This window comes from Salmo trutta, chromosome 23 (genome assembly GCF_901001165.1).
Source record: "Salmo trutta chromosome 23, fSalTru1.1, whole genome shotgun sequence".
NCBI classification, from domain to species: Eukaryota; Metazoa; Chordata; class Actinopteri; order Salmoniformes; family Salmonidae; genus Salmo; species Salmo trutta.
The window spans coordinates 28,216,551-28,235,746 of record NC_042979.1 but is presented as its reverse complement, the minus strand read 5'-3'; the positions used below and the strand labels follow the sequence as shown (position 1 = coordinate 28,235,746).

The 19,196-nt window shown below is 43.1% G+C and overlaps 2 protein-coding genes and 1 long non-coding RNA gene across 4 annotated transcripts; 1 reads left to right on the top strand and 2 right to left on the bottom strand.

Annotated features, from left to right (window-relative positions):
• Positions 1-2,615: 2,615 nt before the first annotated feature.
• Positions 2,616-8,117, bottom strand: LOC115160231 (proteinase-activated receptor 2-like). The gene is made up of 2 exons (XM_029710619.1): positions 7,877-8,117; positions 2,616-4,247 (listed from the first exon to the last, which is right to left on the bottom strand). The coding sequence occupies exons 1-2, from the start codon at positions 7,950-7,952 to the stop codon at positions 3,112-3,114; spliced, it is 1,212 nt and encodes a 403-aa protein (XP_029566479.1). The 5' UTR covers positions 7,953-8,117; the 3' UTR covers positions 2,616-3,111.
• Positions 8,118-12,185: 4,068 nt separating this feature from the next.
• On the bottom strand, positions 12,186-15,560 carry LOC115159723 (proteinase-activated receptor 1). Its single transcript, XM_029709731.1, has 3 exons — positions 15,335-15,560; positions 13,186-14,079; positions 12,186-13,044 (listed from the first exon to the last, which is right to left on the bottom strand). The coding sequence occupies exons 1-3, from the start codon at positions 15,393-15,395 to the stop codon at positions 12,623-12,625; spliced, it is 1,377 nt and encodes a 458-aa protein (XP_029565591.1). The 5' UTR covers positions 15,396-15,560; the 3' UTR covers positions 12,186-12,622.
• Positions 15,561-15,602: 42 nt separating this feature from the next.
• LOC115159724 (uncharacterized) lies at positions 15,603-18,139 on the top strand. Of its 2 annotated transcripts, XR_003868945.1 has the most exons (4): positions 15,603-15,845; positions 16,041-16,190; positions 17,664-17,750; positions 17,885-18,139. It is a non-coding gene; the product is annotated as an uncharacterized LOC115159724 (long non-coding RNA). The 2 variants fall into 2 exon arrangements; XR_003868944.1 differs by lacking the exons at positions 17,664-17,750; positions 17,885-18,139 and having other exon boundaries at positions 16,041-16,294.
• Positions 18,140-19,196: the final 1,057 nt, after the last annotated feature.

The window sequence follows — 19,196 nt, the reverse complement described above, 5'->3', positions numbered from 1 at the left end:
CTCTTTCCATGTCATAGACTTAACAGGTGAATATAGGTGAAAGCTACAGTATGATCCCTTATTGATGTCACCTGTTAAATCCACTTAAATCAGTGTAGTTGAAGTGGAGGAGACAGGTTAAAGAAGGAGTTTTAAGCCTTGAGACAATTGAGACATGGATTGTGTATGTGTGCCATTCAGAGGGTGAATCGGCAAGACAAAGGATTTGAGTGCCTTTGAACGGGTTATGGTAGTACGTGCCAGGCACACTGGTTTGTGTGTCAAGAACTGTAACGCTGCTGGGGTTTTCACACTCAACAACAGAAAGGGAACCATTGCTAAATGCCACTCGGCTGACAAAGCCAAATCATTTTTGTTTTATGTAATTCTATTGAAAAATAAAACATTACACACAATCTGTTATAGACAAATGTAATATGTACAATATTTACATTTTATTTATCAGATGAGCTTCACGAGCATACACATAGGTGATAGAAATATCATACATTCATGGTTTACAATGCTTAGTGAAAGTCTACACATCCCTTGAACAGTTTTCAAAAGGTTCTGCCTTAGAATTCTAAAAAAAATGGGATTATATTCTAGTTTTTTTCCCTACCGATTTACACAACCTGCTCCACATTTTCAACGTATAGGAAATGTAAAAAAAAATGTAATATGAAGATGTCTTGATTGTGCAGGTCTTCACAGCTGAAAATAATTTTAAGATTCTACCAACCCTCTGTATTTTCAAGTAATGTGGTGGCAACATCATGTTATGGGTATGCTTGTCACCGGCAGATACTGAGGAGTCTGTCAAGATCAAAAGAAAAATGAAAGGAGCAAAGCCCAGGTAAATACAGTGCATTCGGAAAGTATTTAGACCTCTTCCCTTTTTCCACATTTGGTTATCTAAAATTGATTCAATAAAAAAATCCTCAATCTACACACAATACCCCATAATGACAAAGCAATAAAATGTTTTAAAATTTATTAAAAAAACAAACAGACCTTTTGCTATGAGACTTAAAATTGAGCTCAAGTACATTCTGTTTCCATTGATCATCTTTGAGATGTTTCTACAACTTGTTTGGAGTCCACCTGTGGTAAATTCAATTGATTAGACAGGATTTGGAAAGTTACACACCTGTCTATATAAAAAAGGTCCCACAGTTGACAGTACATGTCAGAGCAAAAATCAAGCCATGAGGTCGAAAAAAATGGTCCATAGAGCTCTGAGACAGGATTGTGTCGAGGCACAGAAATGGGGAAGGGTACCAAAAAAATGTCTGCAGCATTGAAGGTCCCCAAGAACACAGTGGCCTCCATCATTCTTAAATGGAAGAAGTTTGGAACTAACAAGACCTTTTACTAGAGCTGGCCGCCCGGCCAAACTGAGCAGTCGGTGGAAAAGGGCCTTGGTCAGGGAGGTGATCAAGAACCCGATGGTCACTCTGACAAAGCTCCAGAGTTCCTCTGTGGAGATGGGAGAACCTTCTAGAATTCAATTGCAGCACTCCACCAATCAGGCCTTTATGGTAGAGTGGCCAGACGGAAGCCACTCCTCAGTAAAAGGCACATGATAGCCCGCTTGGAGTTTGCCAAAAGGCCCCTAAAGGACTCACAGACCAAGAGAAACAACATTCTCTGGTCTGATGAAACCAAGATTAAACTCTTTGGCCTCAATGCCAAGCATCACGTCTGGAGGAAAACTGGCATCATCCCTACGGTGAAGCGTGGTGGCTGCACCATGCTGTGGGAGACTAGTCAGTATCGAGGGAAAGATGAACGGAGCAAAGTACAGAGCGATCCTTGATGAAAACCTGCTCCAGAGCACTCAGGACCTCAGACTGGGGCGATGGTTCACCTTCCAACAGGACAACAACCCTAAGCACACAGCCAAAACAATGCAGGAGTGGCTTCGGGACAAGTCTCTGAATGTCCTTGAATGGACGCTCCCCATCAAACCTGACAGAGCTTGAGAGGATCTGCAGAGAAGAATGGGAGAAACTGCCAAAATACAGGTGTACCAAGCTTGTAGCGTCATACCCAAAAAGATTTCAACAAAGTACTGAGTAAAGGGTCTAAATTCTTATGTAAATTTGATATACATCTTTTTTTTGTTGCAAAAAATTTCTAAAAACCTGTTTTTGCTTTGTCATGATGGGGTATTGTGTGTAGATTGATGAGGTGGAAAAAACGATTTAATAAATTTTAGAATAAGGCTGTAACATAACAAAATGTGGAAAAAGTCAAGGGGTCTAAATACTTTCCGAATGCACTATGTAGAGGAAAATCTGCCTCAGTCTTCTGAATACCTAACCCTGGGATAGGTTTGTTTTCAGTGGGACAATTACAGAAATCTGAATAACAAGACACACCAGAATGGCATTCCAAGAGGTATTGAGTGTTTCAGAGGGGTTCTGCTTCCATCCTGACTTAAATCTGCTTGAAAATCAAAGACTGTTTGCCTTCATCAATGATTCCCAACCAAATGCACTGAGTTTGAGCAATTGACAAAAACAAGGGATATAATGTTACGCTAAGAGTAGGTAGAACATTATTCAAAATAACTTTCAGCTGTAATTGCTGCCAAAGGTGCTTCCATTAAGTGTTAACTATGGGGTGTGAATACAAACAAGACATCTTGTTTACTTTTTTCAAACATTTTCTATACTTGTTCTTCCACTTTGAAAATGTCAAGCAGGTGGTGTAGAAAATGCCATAACTGTGCAAGGGGTGTGCAGACTTTCACTAGGTACTGTAGGTGAATGGCTCACTTAAAGTGAAGGGTCAGTGCAGGGAACTGAGAACTAAGTTGACAGTTTCGGAGAGCTCCGCGCTGGAACAAACTTAATGGACGTCGGATTGTCTAAACGTGGAGGATGGATCAGTAACGCAGAATAAAAACAATTTGCCTCATCACTCTTACTAACTTTTCCCTCTACATAAAACCCCAAAAATCTCCATGTAAATATCATGTATGAGAGAAGACAAGCCAATATAACCAGCACATAATATGAAGTAGCCTGGGGTTGCATCTCAGTTTAAAATTGCACCTTTTCCATTAATAATGATGAAACAAGTCAGGCGAAAGCAACATGGCAGATGGTCACCAGCTATTCCCTTTCACCCGTCCAGTTCTTTAAAAACGTCAGTACAGCCAACTTCCACATGAGAGCCCTCCTTAACGTAGCTGCTCTGTGTGTTCCCTGAGTCTGATGTGGAGGTGGTTTTTTTCTTGGAGTACTTAAGAGCGCTGAACGAGACACTCATCCTCGCCACTGTCCTCTCACTGCGGCACCTCAGCGTGTTCTTCACGTGCTCCCTGAACTCCTCTGAGATGAAGTAGTAGATGAATGGATCCACACAGCTGTTGAGGCTGGCCAGACACAGGGTGGTGATGTAGAAGCCGTAGCCATCGTTCACTACTCCGGCCAGCAGGAGGGAGTAGTGCACCAGCAGCATGATGTTACTGGGGGTGAAACAGACCAGGAACATGACCAGCACAGTAATGATGAGCACCACAGCCTTGCGCCGATTCTTGGTGACGCTGGCGTCCGTCATTGAGTTCCTCAGGGACTTGAGCATCAGAACGTAGGCCACCACGCACACTACAGTGGGAACGACAAATCCCAGGGTTCCCATGGTCAGGAAGTAGCCGACGGCCATGCTATTCTGGCTGGGCCGGATGACGTCGTGGCAGGTGGTGATGTTGAGGTTGGTCACCTTGACTGTCTGGTCGTAGAGGTAGAGAGGGGTGGTCAGCAGCCAGATGCCCACCCAGACTGCGACCGAGACACCGATGGCTACATGGTTGTTCCTACAATCCTGGGAGAGGGGGTAAACGATGGCCCAGTAGCGCTGGACACTGATACAGGTGATGAAGAGGATGGAGCAGTACATGTTCCCATAGAAAAAGCCCACCAGGACTTTACACAGCCTCTCTCCATAGATCCAGTCATTACCGTTGAAGTGGTAGGCGATCTTCAGAGGCGTCCAGATGACAAAGAGCAGGTCAGACAGAGCCAAGTTGGCCATGTAGATGGCGGCAGGGTGCTTCTTCTTGGTCCTGAACAGGAAGACCCAGATGGCCATGGTGTTGGTGGGCAGCCCCACAGCAAACACCACTATGTAGACAATGGGGAGGAACACAGTGGTCAGATGACTGTCCAGAACCATGAGGGCCGTCAGGGAGACCCCCACCCCCTCCATTGTCTCGTTCCCTGAGAATCCTCGGTCGTCAACGACAGCATTAAATCGCTCTGAGAAAGAGGCGAGAAACAAGGGGATTATAAACAGGGCTGTTTAAGGAACTTCCAACAATGAGGTTAGAATGTATGCCATTTGAATACAATAGACATTTGTGACTTATTTACTTCGCTGTCAGGTAGATGCCTCAATTATTACTTTTTTATTGTTCATATGTAAACTATATCAAAAGTAAACATTTATTTGAAATCAACTAATAAGACACCAGAGGGGTAAACAAAAAGTAGGAACAAGGAGAAGCTTAATGGGCAATGTCTACTTAACTCAACAACCAAAAACACATACTGTATTTAAGTGTAGCTTTCTTTATGAACCAGAAAAAGTTATTTCTGGTTATCAAAGTTAGCTGGCTAACTCATTGATCCTGCTTTGTAGTATACCCCTTAAAGTGGTCATTTTCAGTAAAAAATCTCAATAGTGTATATGATGGTGTTCCTGCATGTGGGTATTCCTCCATCTGAGTTTTTCGGGGGCGATTGACACGATCAACCAGTGTCCTAGCTAGCTAGCTACCGGTGTCACTCCCAGTCTGCTTTGTGCCGGAGTCTTCCTAGCTAGCTAGCTCAGAGTCCTTCGCTCCCGCCTGCCGAACATCTACCCTCGCCGTTGTTAACAGAACTGCGGGAAAGCAGTGCCCGACAGGCAGGGGTGAAGGACACTGTCTACCGGTGTGCTAGCTAGCGATCTCTCCCGCCTGCTGTGTACCGAGTCCTAGCTTACTAACTAGCTAGCTAGCCCCCAGGTTCCTAAACACCTGCTCTCACCCTTGTTAACAGAACTGCTGGAAAACAGTGCCTGACAGCCTGGGGCAGAGGACAGAATCTACCATTGTCCTAGCTAGCTAGAAACTGTTGTTGCCTCCGCCTCTTCTTCTGTGGGGTTTATTGGACGTTGGCGTCCAACGATATGGTGCATTATTGCTACCTACTGTACTGGAGCGACCCCGCTATCACTGTGTACCAGAGTCCTAGCTTAAAAATGGACCAGTAGAAGTATCCTATATATATAAAAAGGTATGGACACCCCTTCAAATTAGTGGATTCGGCCATTTCAGCCACACCAGTTGCTGACAGGTGTAGAAAATCAAGCACACAGCCATGCAATCTCCATAGACAAACATTTCCAGCAGAATGGCCTTACTGCAGAGCTCAGTGACGTTCAATCTGGTACGGTCATAGGATGCCACCTTTCCAACAAGTCAATTTGTCAAATTTCTGGCCTGTTAGAGCTGCCCCGGTCAACTCTATGTGCTGTTATTGTGAAGTGGATACGTCTAGGACCAACAACAGCTCATCTGCGAAGTGGTAGGGCACACAAGCTCACAGAATGGGGCTGCTGAGTCACGAAGCGCATAGCGCAAAAATCATCTGTCCTCGGTTGCAACACTCACTACCGAGTTCCAAACTGCCTCTGGAAGCAACGTCAGCACAATAACTGTTTGTCGGGAGCTTCATGAGGTGGGTTTCCATGGCCGAGCAGCCGCACACAAGCCTAAGATAGCCATGTGCAATGCCAAGCGTCGGCTGGAGTGTCGTAAAGCACGCCACCATTGGACTGGAGCAGTTGCAATGCGTTCTCTGGCGTGATGAATCACGCTTTACCATCTGGCAGTCCGAAAGACGAATCTGGATTTGGCGGGTGCCAGGAGAACGCTACCTGCCCCCAATGCATATTGCCAACGAATATTCGGTCTGGGGCTGTTTTTCATGGTTTGGGCTAGGCCCCTTAGTTCCAGTGAAGAGAAATCGTAACGCTACAGCATTCAATGACATTCTAGACCATTCAATGCTTCCAACATTCAAGTTTGTGGAAGGCGCATTCCTGTTTCAGTATGACATTGCCTCCGTGCACAAAGCAAGGTCCATAGAAATGGTTTGTCGAGATCGGTGTGGAAGAACTTGACTGCCCCGCACAGAGCCCTGACCTCAACCCCCATCGAACACCTTTGGGATGAATTTGGGACGCCGACTGTGAGCCAGGCCTAATCGCCCATCAGTGCCCGACCTCACTAATGCTTGTGGCTGAATGGAAGCAAATCCCCAGAGCAATGTTCCAACATCGAGTGGAAAGCCTTCCCAGATGAGTTCAGGGGGACCAACTCCATATTAATGCCATGATTTGGGAATAAGATGTTCGATGAGCAGGTGTCCACATACTTTTGGTGATGTAGTGTATAAAGAGGGATTCGCCCAGGAACGCCCCGAATTGCAGCTGCAATTGCGCCCTATCAAAAACCTCGACTGAGAAAATGTGTGTCTGTGGCCGTGTTCGAGCATCAAAACCGTGATGTATCATGGGTAAAATGTGACTGACTAACTGATCTACAACTAATAAATGAGTCGTTATTGATGATGTCTGTCTGGTTAGACTGTAAACTCTCCATCCAGACTCACATTAATCATCTCCAATCCAAAATTACATCTAGAATCGGCTTCCTATTTCACAACAAAGCATCCTTTACTCATGCTGCCAAACATACCCTCGTAAAACTGACTATCCTTCCGATCTTTGACTTCGGCGATGTAATTTACAAAATAGCTTCCAACACTCTACTCAGCAAATTGGATGCAGTCCATCACAGTGCCACCTGTTTTGATACCAAAGCCCCATATACTACCCACCACTGCGACCTGTATGCTCTCGTTGACTGGCCCTCGCTTCATATTCATCGCCAAATCCACTGGCTCCAGGTCATCTATAAGTCTTTGCTAGGTAAAGCTCCGCCTCATCTCAGCTCACTGGTCACCATAGCAACACCCACCTGTAGCACGCGCTCCACAGGTATATTTCACTGGTCACCCCCAAAGCCAATTCCTCTTTGGCCGCCTTTCCTTCCAGTTCTCTGCTGCCAATGACTGGAACGAATTGCAAAAATCACTGAAGCTGGAGACTTATATCTCCCTCACTAACTTTAAGCATCAGCTGTCACAGCAGCTTACAGATCACTGCACCTGTACATAGCCCATCTGTAAATATCCCACCCAACTACCTCATCCCTATATTGTTATTTATTTTTTGCTCCATTGTACCCCAGTATCTCTACTTGCACATTCATCTTCTGCACATCTATCAGTCCGGTGTTTAATTGCTAAATTGTAATTATTTCACCACTACGGCCTATTTATTGCCTTACCTCCCTAATCTTACTTCATTTGCACACACTGTATATAGACTTTTCTATTGTGTTATTGACTGTACGTTTGTTCATTCCATGTTTCACTCTGTGTTGTTTGTGTCACACTGCTTTGCTTTATTTGGCCAGAACAGAATGAGAACTTGTTCTCAACTGGCCTACCTGGTTAAATAAAGGTGGAAAATAAATGCAAGGTCATTTGTAGATAAGTCAGTAAGCAGTCGCCTGCACTGTCGCTGCAATGTTGAACAAGCCCATTGCCATGTGGGATGATGACATCACTCATTGAAGTCTTGAGGGTTATAACCACACCGACATTGGAAATATCATCACATCTAGGGGTATTTCACAAACTCTGCATTCAAAGGAATCAGATCGAGGGAATCCGACAAAATAAATTGTCCAAGGCAATAAAGAATATCATAACGTGTATCTGATTGGGGAAAAAACAAATAATGAGAGAAATAGAGTGAAAAGGCTTTCTCTTACCAATTTTCTGAGACAGACAGAGATCGACGCAGACCAATAAAAATATAAGTTTCAACCAATGTGGCTGAAAACTCATGTTAACTTCCACAAAACTTTCCAACGTTGATCTATCTGCGATGTATGAAGAGTGTTGAATGCTGATACACGGGTTTGTGTATTCCTTTTGTCTGTGCGACGTTGAAGTAAACGGAAAAGGTAGGGTACCACACCCCTGCCTTACATAACAGGTGGGAAGAAAAAACCTGCGTAATGTTATGACACGTAACCATGCACACCTGTGTTGTTCAGGCTGACTGCCTGAGCAGATGTAGTATGTCCAGAGGTTGCCCTCAGACACTGATCTAAGGTCAGTTTTATATTTTTCCACCTAGGCTTGAAGTTGGAATTTGAGGACGGTATAAACTAATCCTAGAGCTGTGCCTATAGGGGCACCTTCAATACCACCTGCAAAAAAACGGATGTGCAAATGTGCCTCTTTTACAAGCATAGCCCTAAGGAAATGTACAGCTCAGCACTGCAGTAGAGTAGGCCTACCAGCATGTGTAGTGGGTAGGCTAGTAAATAGTGGGATAACCTTTCAGTGGAAAGAGGAGTGTATCAAGAACATTCCTCAAAGTTAAAGAATATGATTCCCTGTCTGCTGATGTCTCCTGCCCTCTTCTCTGTCGTTATGTTCCCAGTTGCAACACAGAGCAAAGGTTTATGAGAGTAACGAGAAAGTGGTGTGTCTTGCATCAGGTCCAGTGTACTCAGAGCAGGCTCAGTGGAAGTTACAACAGTTTGATCTTTTTGTTTGACTTAGTCACTAGCATCTCTGTTTGGTCCATAAAACAGAGCAGATGGCTAGTTGCTTGAGGACTCTCGGGTGCTTTTCTCTTGCTCTGTTTTTCTTTGTACTGGTGAAACGGAGGAATGGAATGGAGAGGAAGGGTGGTGATGGGAAGAAAGGACAGAGGGGACAGGAAGTAACAATGTTACTTGATCTATTGTCTTCAAATCATAATGGATATAAATGGTCTAAATGAAAAGGCTTTAATGTGGAATTCATTTTGTCAACTACCTTAAATTATGATGAGACAAAATTGGTGAGTCACTGCCAGTGTGTGTGTGTGCATAAACATGTATTACTCAATATTTCAGCTATTCACAATGCCTCAGTGTCCATTATTTATATTCCTTAAATTAATTTCAAAGAAATTAAACCACAAACAAAATATACATCATCACACACAAAAAAAATCAGATAGCTTTATTTGAAACATTTACCATAGTTTTTTGTAATGTTCTTTAACAGTATGGCACAAATACCTTCTTTAAGACCATTTCTTATTTTTTTCATTTAACGTTATCCTCCAGACCAAATATAAATCCCACGGAATACTTGTTGGTACTAAATAGATATGTAGCGCCACCTGCTGTATGTAATGCAGCATGCAGGACTGTGACAAAGTGCTGTAAATGTACTTGACTAGAAGTATGTATAATTCACACCAATAGCGGGTATCACAGCACTTCTTACTCTCCAAGTAGTACCGCAATACACTATATTTCGATCGTTGAGTGCGCAAGAGTGTCTGTACGCAGCGTAGTACCTGCTCTGACGCGTTTTGCTCGACTTGTCTGGGTATTTCAGTAGTCAAACAGCTCTTCCAATTCTGAATGCATAGATTATACATTCACACAAATGGAACATTTAGTAATAATGAGTGTGAGCTAAAGTTATTGGAGTGATAATATACACACAGTGGTCAGTTTATTAACCTGTTAGGGCTAGGGGGCAGTATTTACACGGCCGGATAAAAAACGTACCCGATTTAATCTGGTTACTACTCCTGCCCAGTAACTAGAATATGCATATAATTATTGGCTTTGGATAGAAAACACCCTAAAGTTTCTAAAACTGTTTGAATGGTGTCTGTGAGTATAACAGAACTCATATGGCAGGCAAAAACCTGAGAAGATTTCATGCAGGAAGTGGCCTGTCTGACAAGGTGTTGTTGTTCTTGCCTCTGTTTATTGAAGACTAAGGATCTTAGCTGTAACGTGACACTTCCTACGGCTCCCATAGGCTCTCAGAGCCCGGGAAAAAGCTGAACGATATCGAGGCAGCCCCAGGCTGAAACACATTATCGCCTTTGACAAGTGGCCGATCAGAGGACAAAGGGCTTAGGCGCGTACCCGAGTCGACCCCATGCTGTATTTTCTTTCGTCTGTTTACCTAATTGCAGATTCCCGGTCGGAATATTATTGCTTTTTTACGAGAAAAATTGCATAAAAATTGATTTTAAACAGCGGTTGACATGCTTCGAAGTACGGTAATGAAATATTTAGAAATCTTTTGTCACGAAATGCGCCGTGCGCGTGACCCTTATTTACCATTCGGATAGTGTCTTGAACGCACGAACAAAACGCCGCTGTTGGAACATAACTATGGATTATTTGGGACCAAACCAACATTTGTTATTGAAGTAGAAGTCCTGGGAGTGCATTCTGACGAAGAACAGGAAAGGTAATCAAACTTTTCTAATAGTAAATCGGAGTTTGGTGAAGGCTAAACTTGCTGGGTGTCTAAATAGCTAGCCCTGTGATGCCGGGCTATCTACTTAGAATATTGCAAAATGTGCTTTCACCGAAAAGCTATTTTAAAATCGGACATATCGAGTGCATAGAGGAGTTCTGTATCTATAATTCTTAAAATAATTGTTATGCTTTTTGTGAACGTTTATCGTGAGTAATTTAGTAAATTGTTAGTAAATTCGCCTGAGGTTTGCGGGGGTATGCTAGTTCTGAACGTCACATGCTAATGTAAAAAGCTGGTTTTTGATATAAATATAAACTTGATTGAACAAAACATGCATGTATTGTATAACATAATGTCCTAGGTGTGTCATCAGATGAAGATCATCAAAGGTTAGTGCTGCATTTAACTGTCTTCTGGGTTTTTGTGACATTTGTGACATAATCTAATGTTTTGCTTTCGTTGTAAAGCCTTTTTGAAATCGGACAGTGTGGTTAGATTAACGAGAGTCTTGTCTTTAAAATGCTGTAAAATAGTCATATGTTTGAGAAATTGAAGTAATAGCATTTCTAAGGTATTTGAATATCGCGCCACAGGATTCAACTGGCTGTTACGTAGGTGGGACGATTTGGTGCCACCTGCCCTAGAGAGGTTAAGGTACACCACCTCATTCACGAAAAGGCTTCGCTCCTACAGACGCCTGTATCACTGGGTGTATTGATACACCATCCAAAGTGTAATTAATAACTTCACCATGCTCAAAGGGATATTCAATGTCTGCTTTTATTATGTTTACCCATCTACCAACAGGTGCCCTTCTTTGCAAGGTATTGGAAAACCCCCCTGGTCTTTGTGGTTGAATCTGTGATTGAAATTCACTGCTTGACTGAGGGGCCTTACAGAAGATATGTGTGGGGTACAGAGACTCATTCAAAATTCATGTTAAACACTAGTATTGCACACAGTGAGTTCCATGCAACTTGTAATGTGACTTGTTAAGCACATTTTTAGGCTTGCCATAACAAAATAATTGAATACTTATTGAATTAAAAATGAAAAGCTGAAATGTCTTGAGTCGTTTGTAAAAGTTTCTAAAAACATTGCAGCAGACGACCACACCGGGTTCCACTCCTACCAGCTAAAAACAAGAAGAAGCGGCTTCAGTGGGCACACGATCACCAACACTGGACAATTGAGGAGAGGAAAAACTTTGCCTGGTCCAACGAATCCGGTTCCTGTTGCATCATGCTGATGGCAGAGTCAGGATTTAGCGTAAGCAGCATAAGTACATAGCCCCATCCTGCCTGGTGTCAATGGTACAGGCTGGCAGCGGTGGTGTAATGGTGTGCGGAATGTTTTCCTGGCAGACATTAGGTCCCTTTATACAAATTGTGCAACCTTTCCATGCCCCAAAAAAATCAGGCTGTTCTGGAGGCTTAGAGGGGTCCGACCTGGTACAAGATGGGTGTACCTATGGTACAAGATGGGTGTACCTATGGTACAAGATGGGTGTATTTCTTTACAACATTGACAACATAGTGCATAGGCTATACATCTCACAATGCTGAGTAAATATCTCTACGGCCAGCAGGCATAGAAGTGACCTCACTCAGCTTACATCGAAAGCATTTCCTTGTATTGTTCACAGTGAGCGTTTAAGAAATGTTACAATACATGATTGAACAAAGACTCCTTTGTTATTCCCTTATCGCAGACCATCAAACTTAAAAGAAACCGTTTTGGGGAATTTAAACCTGCTTCAATAATACCAACTTCAACTTCCATGGGAAATATATTTAAGATAAAGATTACATTTTTTATTATCCATTACATTTTCACAAACTTACATTTTCCTTTTCTCTTACCCAAAATATATCTTCTTGGTACTGTAGTTGCATACAGGTCAGAAACAACTTTGGCCCATGCAATCAGAAAAGCAGCTTCTTGCACTGTCTGAAACAACGGAAATGTATATCTCTTCTTCATATTTAGAGTTATATTATTTAGAGTCATAGCTAACCCAGACCTATGGATGAATGTCTGACTGAATTCATCATACAAGTCAAATCCATTCTTTCTCCTCAGAAAAAGCCTAGCTTTGGTCCATGTCTATCTGTCAGACCAGAAGCATCTTGCACTGTCTGAAACAGTCTAAATACAGCATATACTAAATATATATTCTTAATTTTAGTCAGTGAAAAAGAAACAGCTCTCTGTGTCTCCATCCATCAGACCAGGAGTTTCTTGTACTGGCTGCTGAGGCTGGCCTGGAAGGTGTCCACCTTAGTAATCCTAGTGCTGGTCCTCGTGCTTATTCTGGTCCTGGTGCTGGTCCTGGAGGAACCAGAGGACGAGGCCAGACTCTTCCTTCCCTCGGCAGATGCCTGGCATCCCAGCGCCCCCTCCAGCTGTCTCTGGCACTGGGACGAGCCAAAATAGTAGACCAAGGGGTCCAGGCAGCAGCTGATGCTCCCCAAACATAGTGACACCAGGTAGGCCACGTGGGTAGCGTCTGGCTCCCCACCCACCAGCCCAGCGATCTGGAGGTAGTGAGCGAGGAGAATGGAGTTGGTGGGTGTGAAACAGACCACGAACACCACAAGCACAGTAACCGCCATCACCACAGCCCGTGCCTTCTGCCTCGAACGGCCTAGATCAGATCAAATTACAATAGAAAATATTATTATCCTCTAATGAGATGTATTTTTTAAACAGACCTGCTGCATCAAGATTAAGAAACAGATTAGCCAAATGAAGTACATTATGTCTGGTTTCCCTGGTTTGTATTTACCTACAACACCGCACGGAGCCTTGTTGAGCACCTGCACCACCCGGGAGTAACAGGTCACCATTATGAACAGCGGCAGGAAGTAGAGGGTGCAGGAGAGCATAGGAAAGAAGAAGACGTATTGCTCCTCTAACAGCTCCAGGTCCTGGATGTCATGGCAGGTGGTGATATCCAGTGGGTTGTAGTAGACTGTCTGCTGTGAGAGGACAAGAGGCAGCGAGCCACCCACAGCCAGGATCCACATGGCGCTACAGGCTAAGGCTGCGTTACGGGGGCTCCTCCAGGCCAGGGAGTTGATGGGGTAAGCCACTGCCAGCAGGCGGTCCACGCTGACACAGGTCATGAGGAGGATGGAGCAGTACATGTTGCAGTAGAAGGCCGCAGTGACCAGGCGGCACAACCCCTCGCTGAAGCCCCAGTCATTGCCATTGTAGTGGTAGACGATCTTGAAGGGCAGCAGCAGGGCGAACAGCAGGTCGGCGGCTGCCAGGTTCAGCATGTAGATCACTGCCGGCTTCATGGGCCGGATCCGTTGGGCAAAGGTCACCATGGCAACAATGTTAAGAGGCACGCTGATGAGGAAGACGATGGTGTAAAGCGTTGGGATGAAAATGGTAGAGAGGTGGCCTGTGAGGAAGTTGTTGGCCACAACAGAGATGGTATAAGACCAGACTTCTGTAGCATTCTTGGCAGAGCCCAGTTCCAACGGTCTCAGTCTGGACCCATTTATAAACCCAACTCTCTCTCCCGGTCCGGACACATTGTTAAGTCCAACTCCAGTCCCATTACTGTCTATGTCTGTGTAGTAGTCCAATAGGTCTAGATCTATTGGCTCGTCTGTGACCGCGGACCCTTCTGTGACTAACCTCCTGGCGAAGGTCCTCACGATGGAGCTGCCTGTGGAGAAAAACAATACAGAGACCCAAGTCAGTCACACATGGGAATAGGTGTGTGGAGCACTGCAGTCTACATTATAACAGTCATAGAGCTCAGTGTTATGGAGGACCTGAAACAGACTGTTTGAAATTCCTATAGGATCCCTTTGAAAATGAGATGACTATAATGTGTGTCCTGAAAATGAGAGGTGCTATATGGGTATTGGAATAACTTTCTTTAAAATCTACTTTTCGTTGTTGATAAAATGCTGGTTCTGTCAATAACATGGTGTTCAACAAGACCACTTCTAAAATCCTATCGCAATACATTTCAACCTGTTTTGTTGCATCATAAAAAGGAGTTATTTCGGACAAGAAAAGCAAAGGATAAAATGTAGGCCTATAATAAAACTTCATAAATATCCCTCATAACTTATACTTAAAAATATAAACGCAACATGCAACAATTTCTAAGATTTTACTGAGTTACAATTCATATAAGGACAATTGTCAATTTAAATAAATTCATTAGGGCTTAATCTATGGATTTCACATTACTGGGCAGGGGTGCAGCCACACTCCCTCAAAATGTGTGTTGTGTGACGAAACTGGACATTTTGGCGTGACTTTTTATTGTCCCCAGCACAAGGTGCACCTGTGTAATGATCATGCTAGTGTTAGCGGTGGTGCGCGCTAATAGCGTTTCAATCGGGTGACGTCACTTGCTCTGAGACTTGAGGTAGTTGTTCCCCTTGAGCGATGGGTAACGATGCTTCGTAGGTGTCAGTTGTTGTTGTGTGCAGAGGGTCCCTGGTTCAAGCCCTGGTTGGGGCGAGGAGAGGGACAGAAGCTATACTGTTTAATCAGCTTCTTGATATGACACACCTGTTAGGTGGATGGAATATCTTGGCAAACGATACATGCTCACTAAAAGGGATGTAAACGCTTTTTTTGTGTATGGAACATTTATGGGATTTTTATTTCAGCTCATGAAACATGGGACCAATACCTTACATGTTGCGTTTATATTTTTGTTCAGTGTAGTATTTTATACTTTGGAATATGGAACTGTCTGTAAATGTTTCATGAATACTAGACTTAATACTTTATGTTGCGACGGTTATAAGTCACCGTACCACACCGACCCGCTTATATCCTAGAATGAAACTTTTCCAAATAATAGTCTATGGCTATAAGTCAGGTAGGGCCTAAAAGTGTAGGCTACACATTCTTTGTATGAAATACATTTTATCACGGATCAGGTCAACTCTACTCACCGTTAAAAACGCCAGAAGCCGCATGCACGCCTGCCAGGAATAGAAACGCTTTAAAAAACATTCTCGCCGAACTGTAATGAAGTCCAGTAAAGATGAAAAGGTTCACTAATGTAGCCTAAAGCGTTTATTCTAGATCTGAACACGTATTATCATCAATCTGTATGTATGTATGTTTGGTCTCCTTCTCTGTTGCTGCATAGAGAACTAACTGTCGCTTTCAGGCAGTTTACGCCTCCCCAGTCCATCCGTGACGCAGAATATGGAAATTGTCCAGCGTGGCGTGCGTTCCTATCTTCTGATGTCATCACTTGGTTCAACGACTGGACTAACTTTCACATGGGTCGACAGTTAACGTTTAATGGAATTACTGAATGGAGATCAATGCTGTTTTCTTGTTAGGACAACTGTTAAATAGAAATGTCACTTTTTTTACACTGGCGGTCCCAGTTAGTGCCTACTTTTTATTTGTATTATTATCATTAGAAGGAATGTTCGATATGAACACAGCCAGGTGCAGTACACAGTACACCTATATTCCTAGATTCTGACGAGGAGAATCATATTTTTCAACAATTTCATTAAACTAAAACGCTTTTGAGATCATATGAATATTGAAGAATGCTGTTTGTCAGTTTGATATGTTTTGTTTAGTAAGGTTGTGCTTGCTGATGATAATATAAAGATGTATTTCCTCTATTTTGTGCAGATCTGACGTTGATAATGGTCAGCATCAGGAGTTTCCAGGAAATGCCCAATTGTGATCTTCAATGGACAGGAAGTCATTTGGCGAGGAATTACTTTCTGTAAAAGCAGACTACTAATGGCCTCAAGACAACAGTTGCAGCAGTCTCCTGTGGTACTGCAGAGCACATTTCTAACAATGATTAAATCAGTGGTCCAACGCTGTGGGACAACACATTATTGTATAATGTACTTGATAATGTAATTTTTAAATCAAAATGTCTGGGTTTAGTGTGATTCTTGTAAGAGCCAATTTATGCTTAATCCGAAAATGTGGTCGAGGCGCCATTGAGTTCCATAGCGCATCGCCGTGCACCTCAAATGTTGTAACAATAGGGAGGGCTCTATATACTGTAGCTATATACTGTAGATTCACAACCTCACTTCCTTGACAACTTCCTTTGCATCAATTTCGCGCTGCTCCGCAAAGCGCAAGAAGTATGAATACCCTGACATCTGCAGATGCCGTAAATGCTGCACAGACAATGCAGACAGCAGATTGACCATGTAGCCCTTTAAGAGGAATGCATTTGATGTTGACCTCGCTCAAGCATTTAAAAACCCCTCTGTTTTCCTGTCTATTTCCAGAGGCTGGTTTTCCTTGGGAAAGTAAACTGACCTTGCTGTTTCGAACTAGCCCCATCCCAATGTTCTGTCTGCCTGTCAAGGTTCAGAACAAAGTATTCAGCTTAAAGAATCCTCCAACAATCATGATGAACATTGTTTCTAGATGATTAAATTAGTGTAAAACTAAAACTAAGTTTGGATTTTCTGCAGTCACCTTCTGTGATTAATGCTTACAGTTTTTCCCAATTGTTAACACACTAAATTGGAACTTGAAGCGCAATCACTGAAACCTGAAACTCATGTACCAAATCCCTAAACCAAATCTGCAAAATTGCAAGCACAATTCCTGCTTTACACTCAGTTCTCAATTTTCAATTGAGCTGACAAGGTAAAAATCTGTTGTTCTTCCCCTGAACAAGGCAGTCAACTCACTGTTTCCCGGTAGGCGGTCATTGTAAAGAAGAATTTGTTCTTAACTGACTTGCCTAGTTAAATAAAAAAATAAACAAAAGTTCTCTACGTTAGGCACAAATTTAAAATCTATTTAATACCTTCGGAAAGCAACGCCAATCACAATGCCAAACTCTGTGTACCAATTGGCAACACCCACTCCTCACAGGTGTAAACACTAGTTGCTGAATTGTTCACTTAGAAATCAGAGCTTTAGCACTATAAAAGGCCACAGATGAGCTCCTCTGTTTTGGAGGAAAATGGAAGTCAATGATGAAGCAAGAGCTAGAGGTGAAGAAGTGAGAGGACGAGGAAGAGGAAGAGGAAGGACAGTCAGTCAGTCAGTCAGTCAGTCAGTCAGTCAGTCAGTCAGTCAGTCGTCTCAGATGAGATCAGGGCCACATTGGTTGACCATGTGCTCAACCATAGATTGAGTATGAGGGAGGCTGGGCAGAGAGTTCAGCCCAACCTGAGCTGCTACACGGTTGCATCTATCATCCGTACATTTAGAAATGACAACTGGTAAGTTACCTTCCATCCACACTATGCTCTTTATGTATGTAAACTGTAGTATACTGCAACCGAATCTGGATGGAACAAGTCTACAGGCTGCCATTTGAGAGAAACTCAGTGTTAAAGAACAGCGCTATGAATATTTGTAAGTACTATACTGTGAATTTACTATCATATCAGCACTGCATAGACACATTACAGTAATGTAATCCAGTGTATTGTGCCTCACCATATTGACTGCTCTAGGTATGTCACATATTATCTTGTTGTCTGTTTCAGAGAGTCTTGGAGCTGGATGCCGTTGCAATTCAGCACGTTTATATTTACATTGATGCTGGCTTCAACCTAGTCAAAAGAAGGGGATGGAACATTATTGGCCATTGTGAATGTTCCTGGACAGTGTTGAGGGAATATCACCATGTGCGCAGCTGTTAGCCAGCAAGGCGTACTCCATCACCATGCCAACCTTGGTCCCTACAACACCCCCTTCTCATCACATTCCTGGACACACTACATGGCATCCTCATTTCAGCTGAGCAGATGGGTGGACCAGAGCAGCTCAGGTATGTTGTCATCTGGGACAACGTGAGTTTCCACCAGGCTGCTCTGGTCCGCAACTGGTTCATCGACCACCCACAATTTATTGTTCTATACCTCCCACCATATTCCTCATTCCTAAACCCAATTGAAGTTTTTTTCGGCATGGCAACGGAAGGTGCATGACCGCCATCCCCTCGCACGCATGCCTCTTCTCCAGGCAATGGAGGAGGCATGTGGTGAAGTTGATGTGGGGGCTTTCGGCGGCTGGATCCGTCACTCCAGAAGATTCTTTCCCCGCTGTTTAGCCAGGGAGAACATCGCTTGTGATGTAGATGAGGTGCTGTGGCCAGACCAAAATAGGAGGCAGGATGCAGCCTAATGTATTTTGTTCTTACATTTTGCATGTGTTTTTGTCTTTTTGTGTTTAGAGTTTTGAAAGATGAGCCACTTTTTTTGTACAGAAAACCCTTTATCTTACTGAATGTTTTTCCTGGATTTCTGCTGTTGAGTATGGAAAGTGTTACATACAAAACAAGTATTCAAAAATACTGCATTTTAATGACAATGTTTTTGTTACTGTATTGCATTTGTGTATATTTTAGTAGGTATACATTACTGTAACAATCTTTTACAAACCGGCTCCAGTGTAACACTGAAAAGGCATAAACCTACTGATGGGATATTCACAGTAGTGTTTTGTGTTGCGCACATACGTGTGTTGTTGGTTGGTAGACAGATCTATTCATATGATGCATGTGTGTCATTTTGATTAAGAAAAAAAACCATTTTGGAAAGAGAATGGTTTTGAATGAAGTGTTTTCTTTTGTTAGAGCTTTGTAGAGTTTTGTGAAACTGGGCCAAAGATTCAGCAAACGTGTAAACAATTGTGGAAAACTGTAATACTCCTTAGATTAGCTTCTTAGCAACTATGACTAAACAGCTATCTGACTGACCTGCAGCACACCTTGCACCGGATATGACCTAAGACTCCTTGTAGGTCAACAGATGCCTCCACTCTCTCCATGGGTCAGACTCCACTCTATCCAGCCCA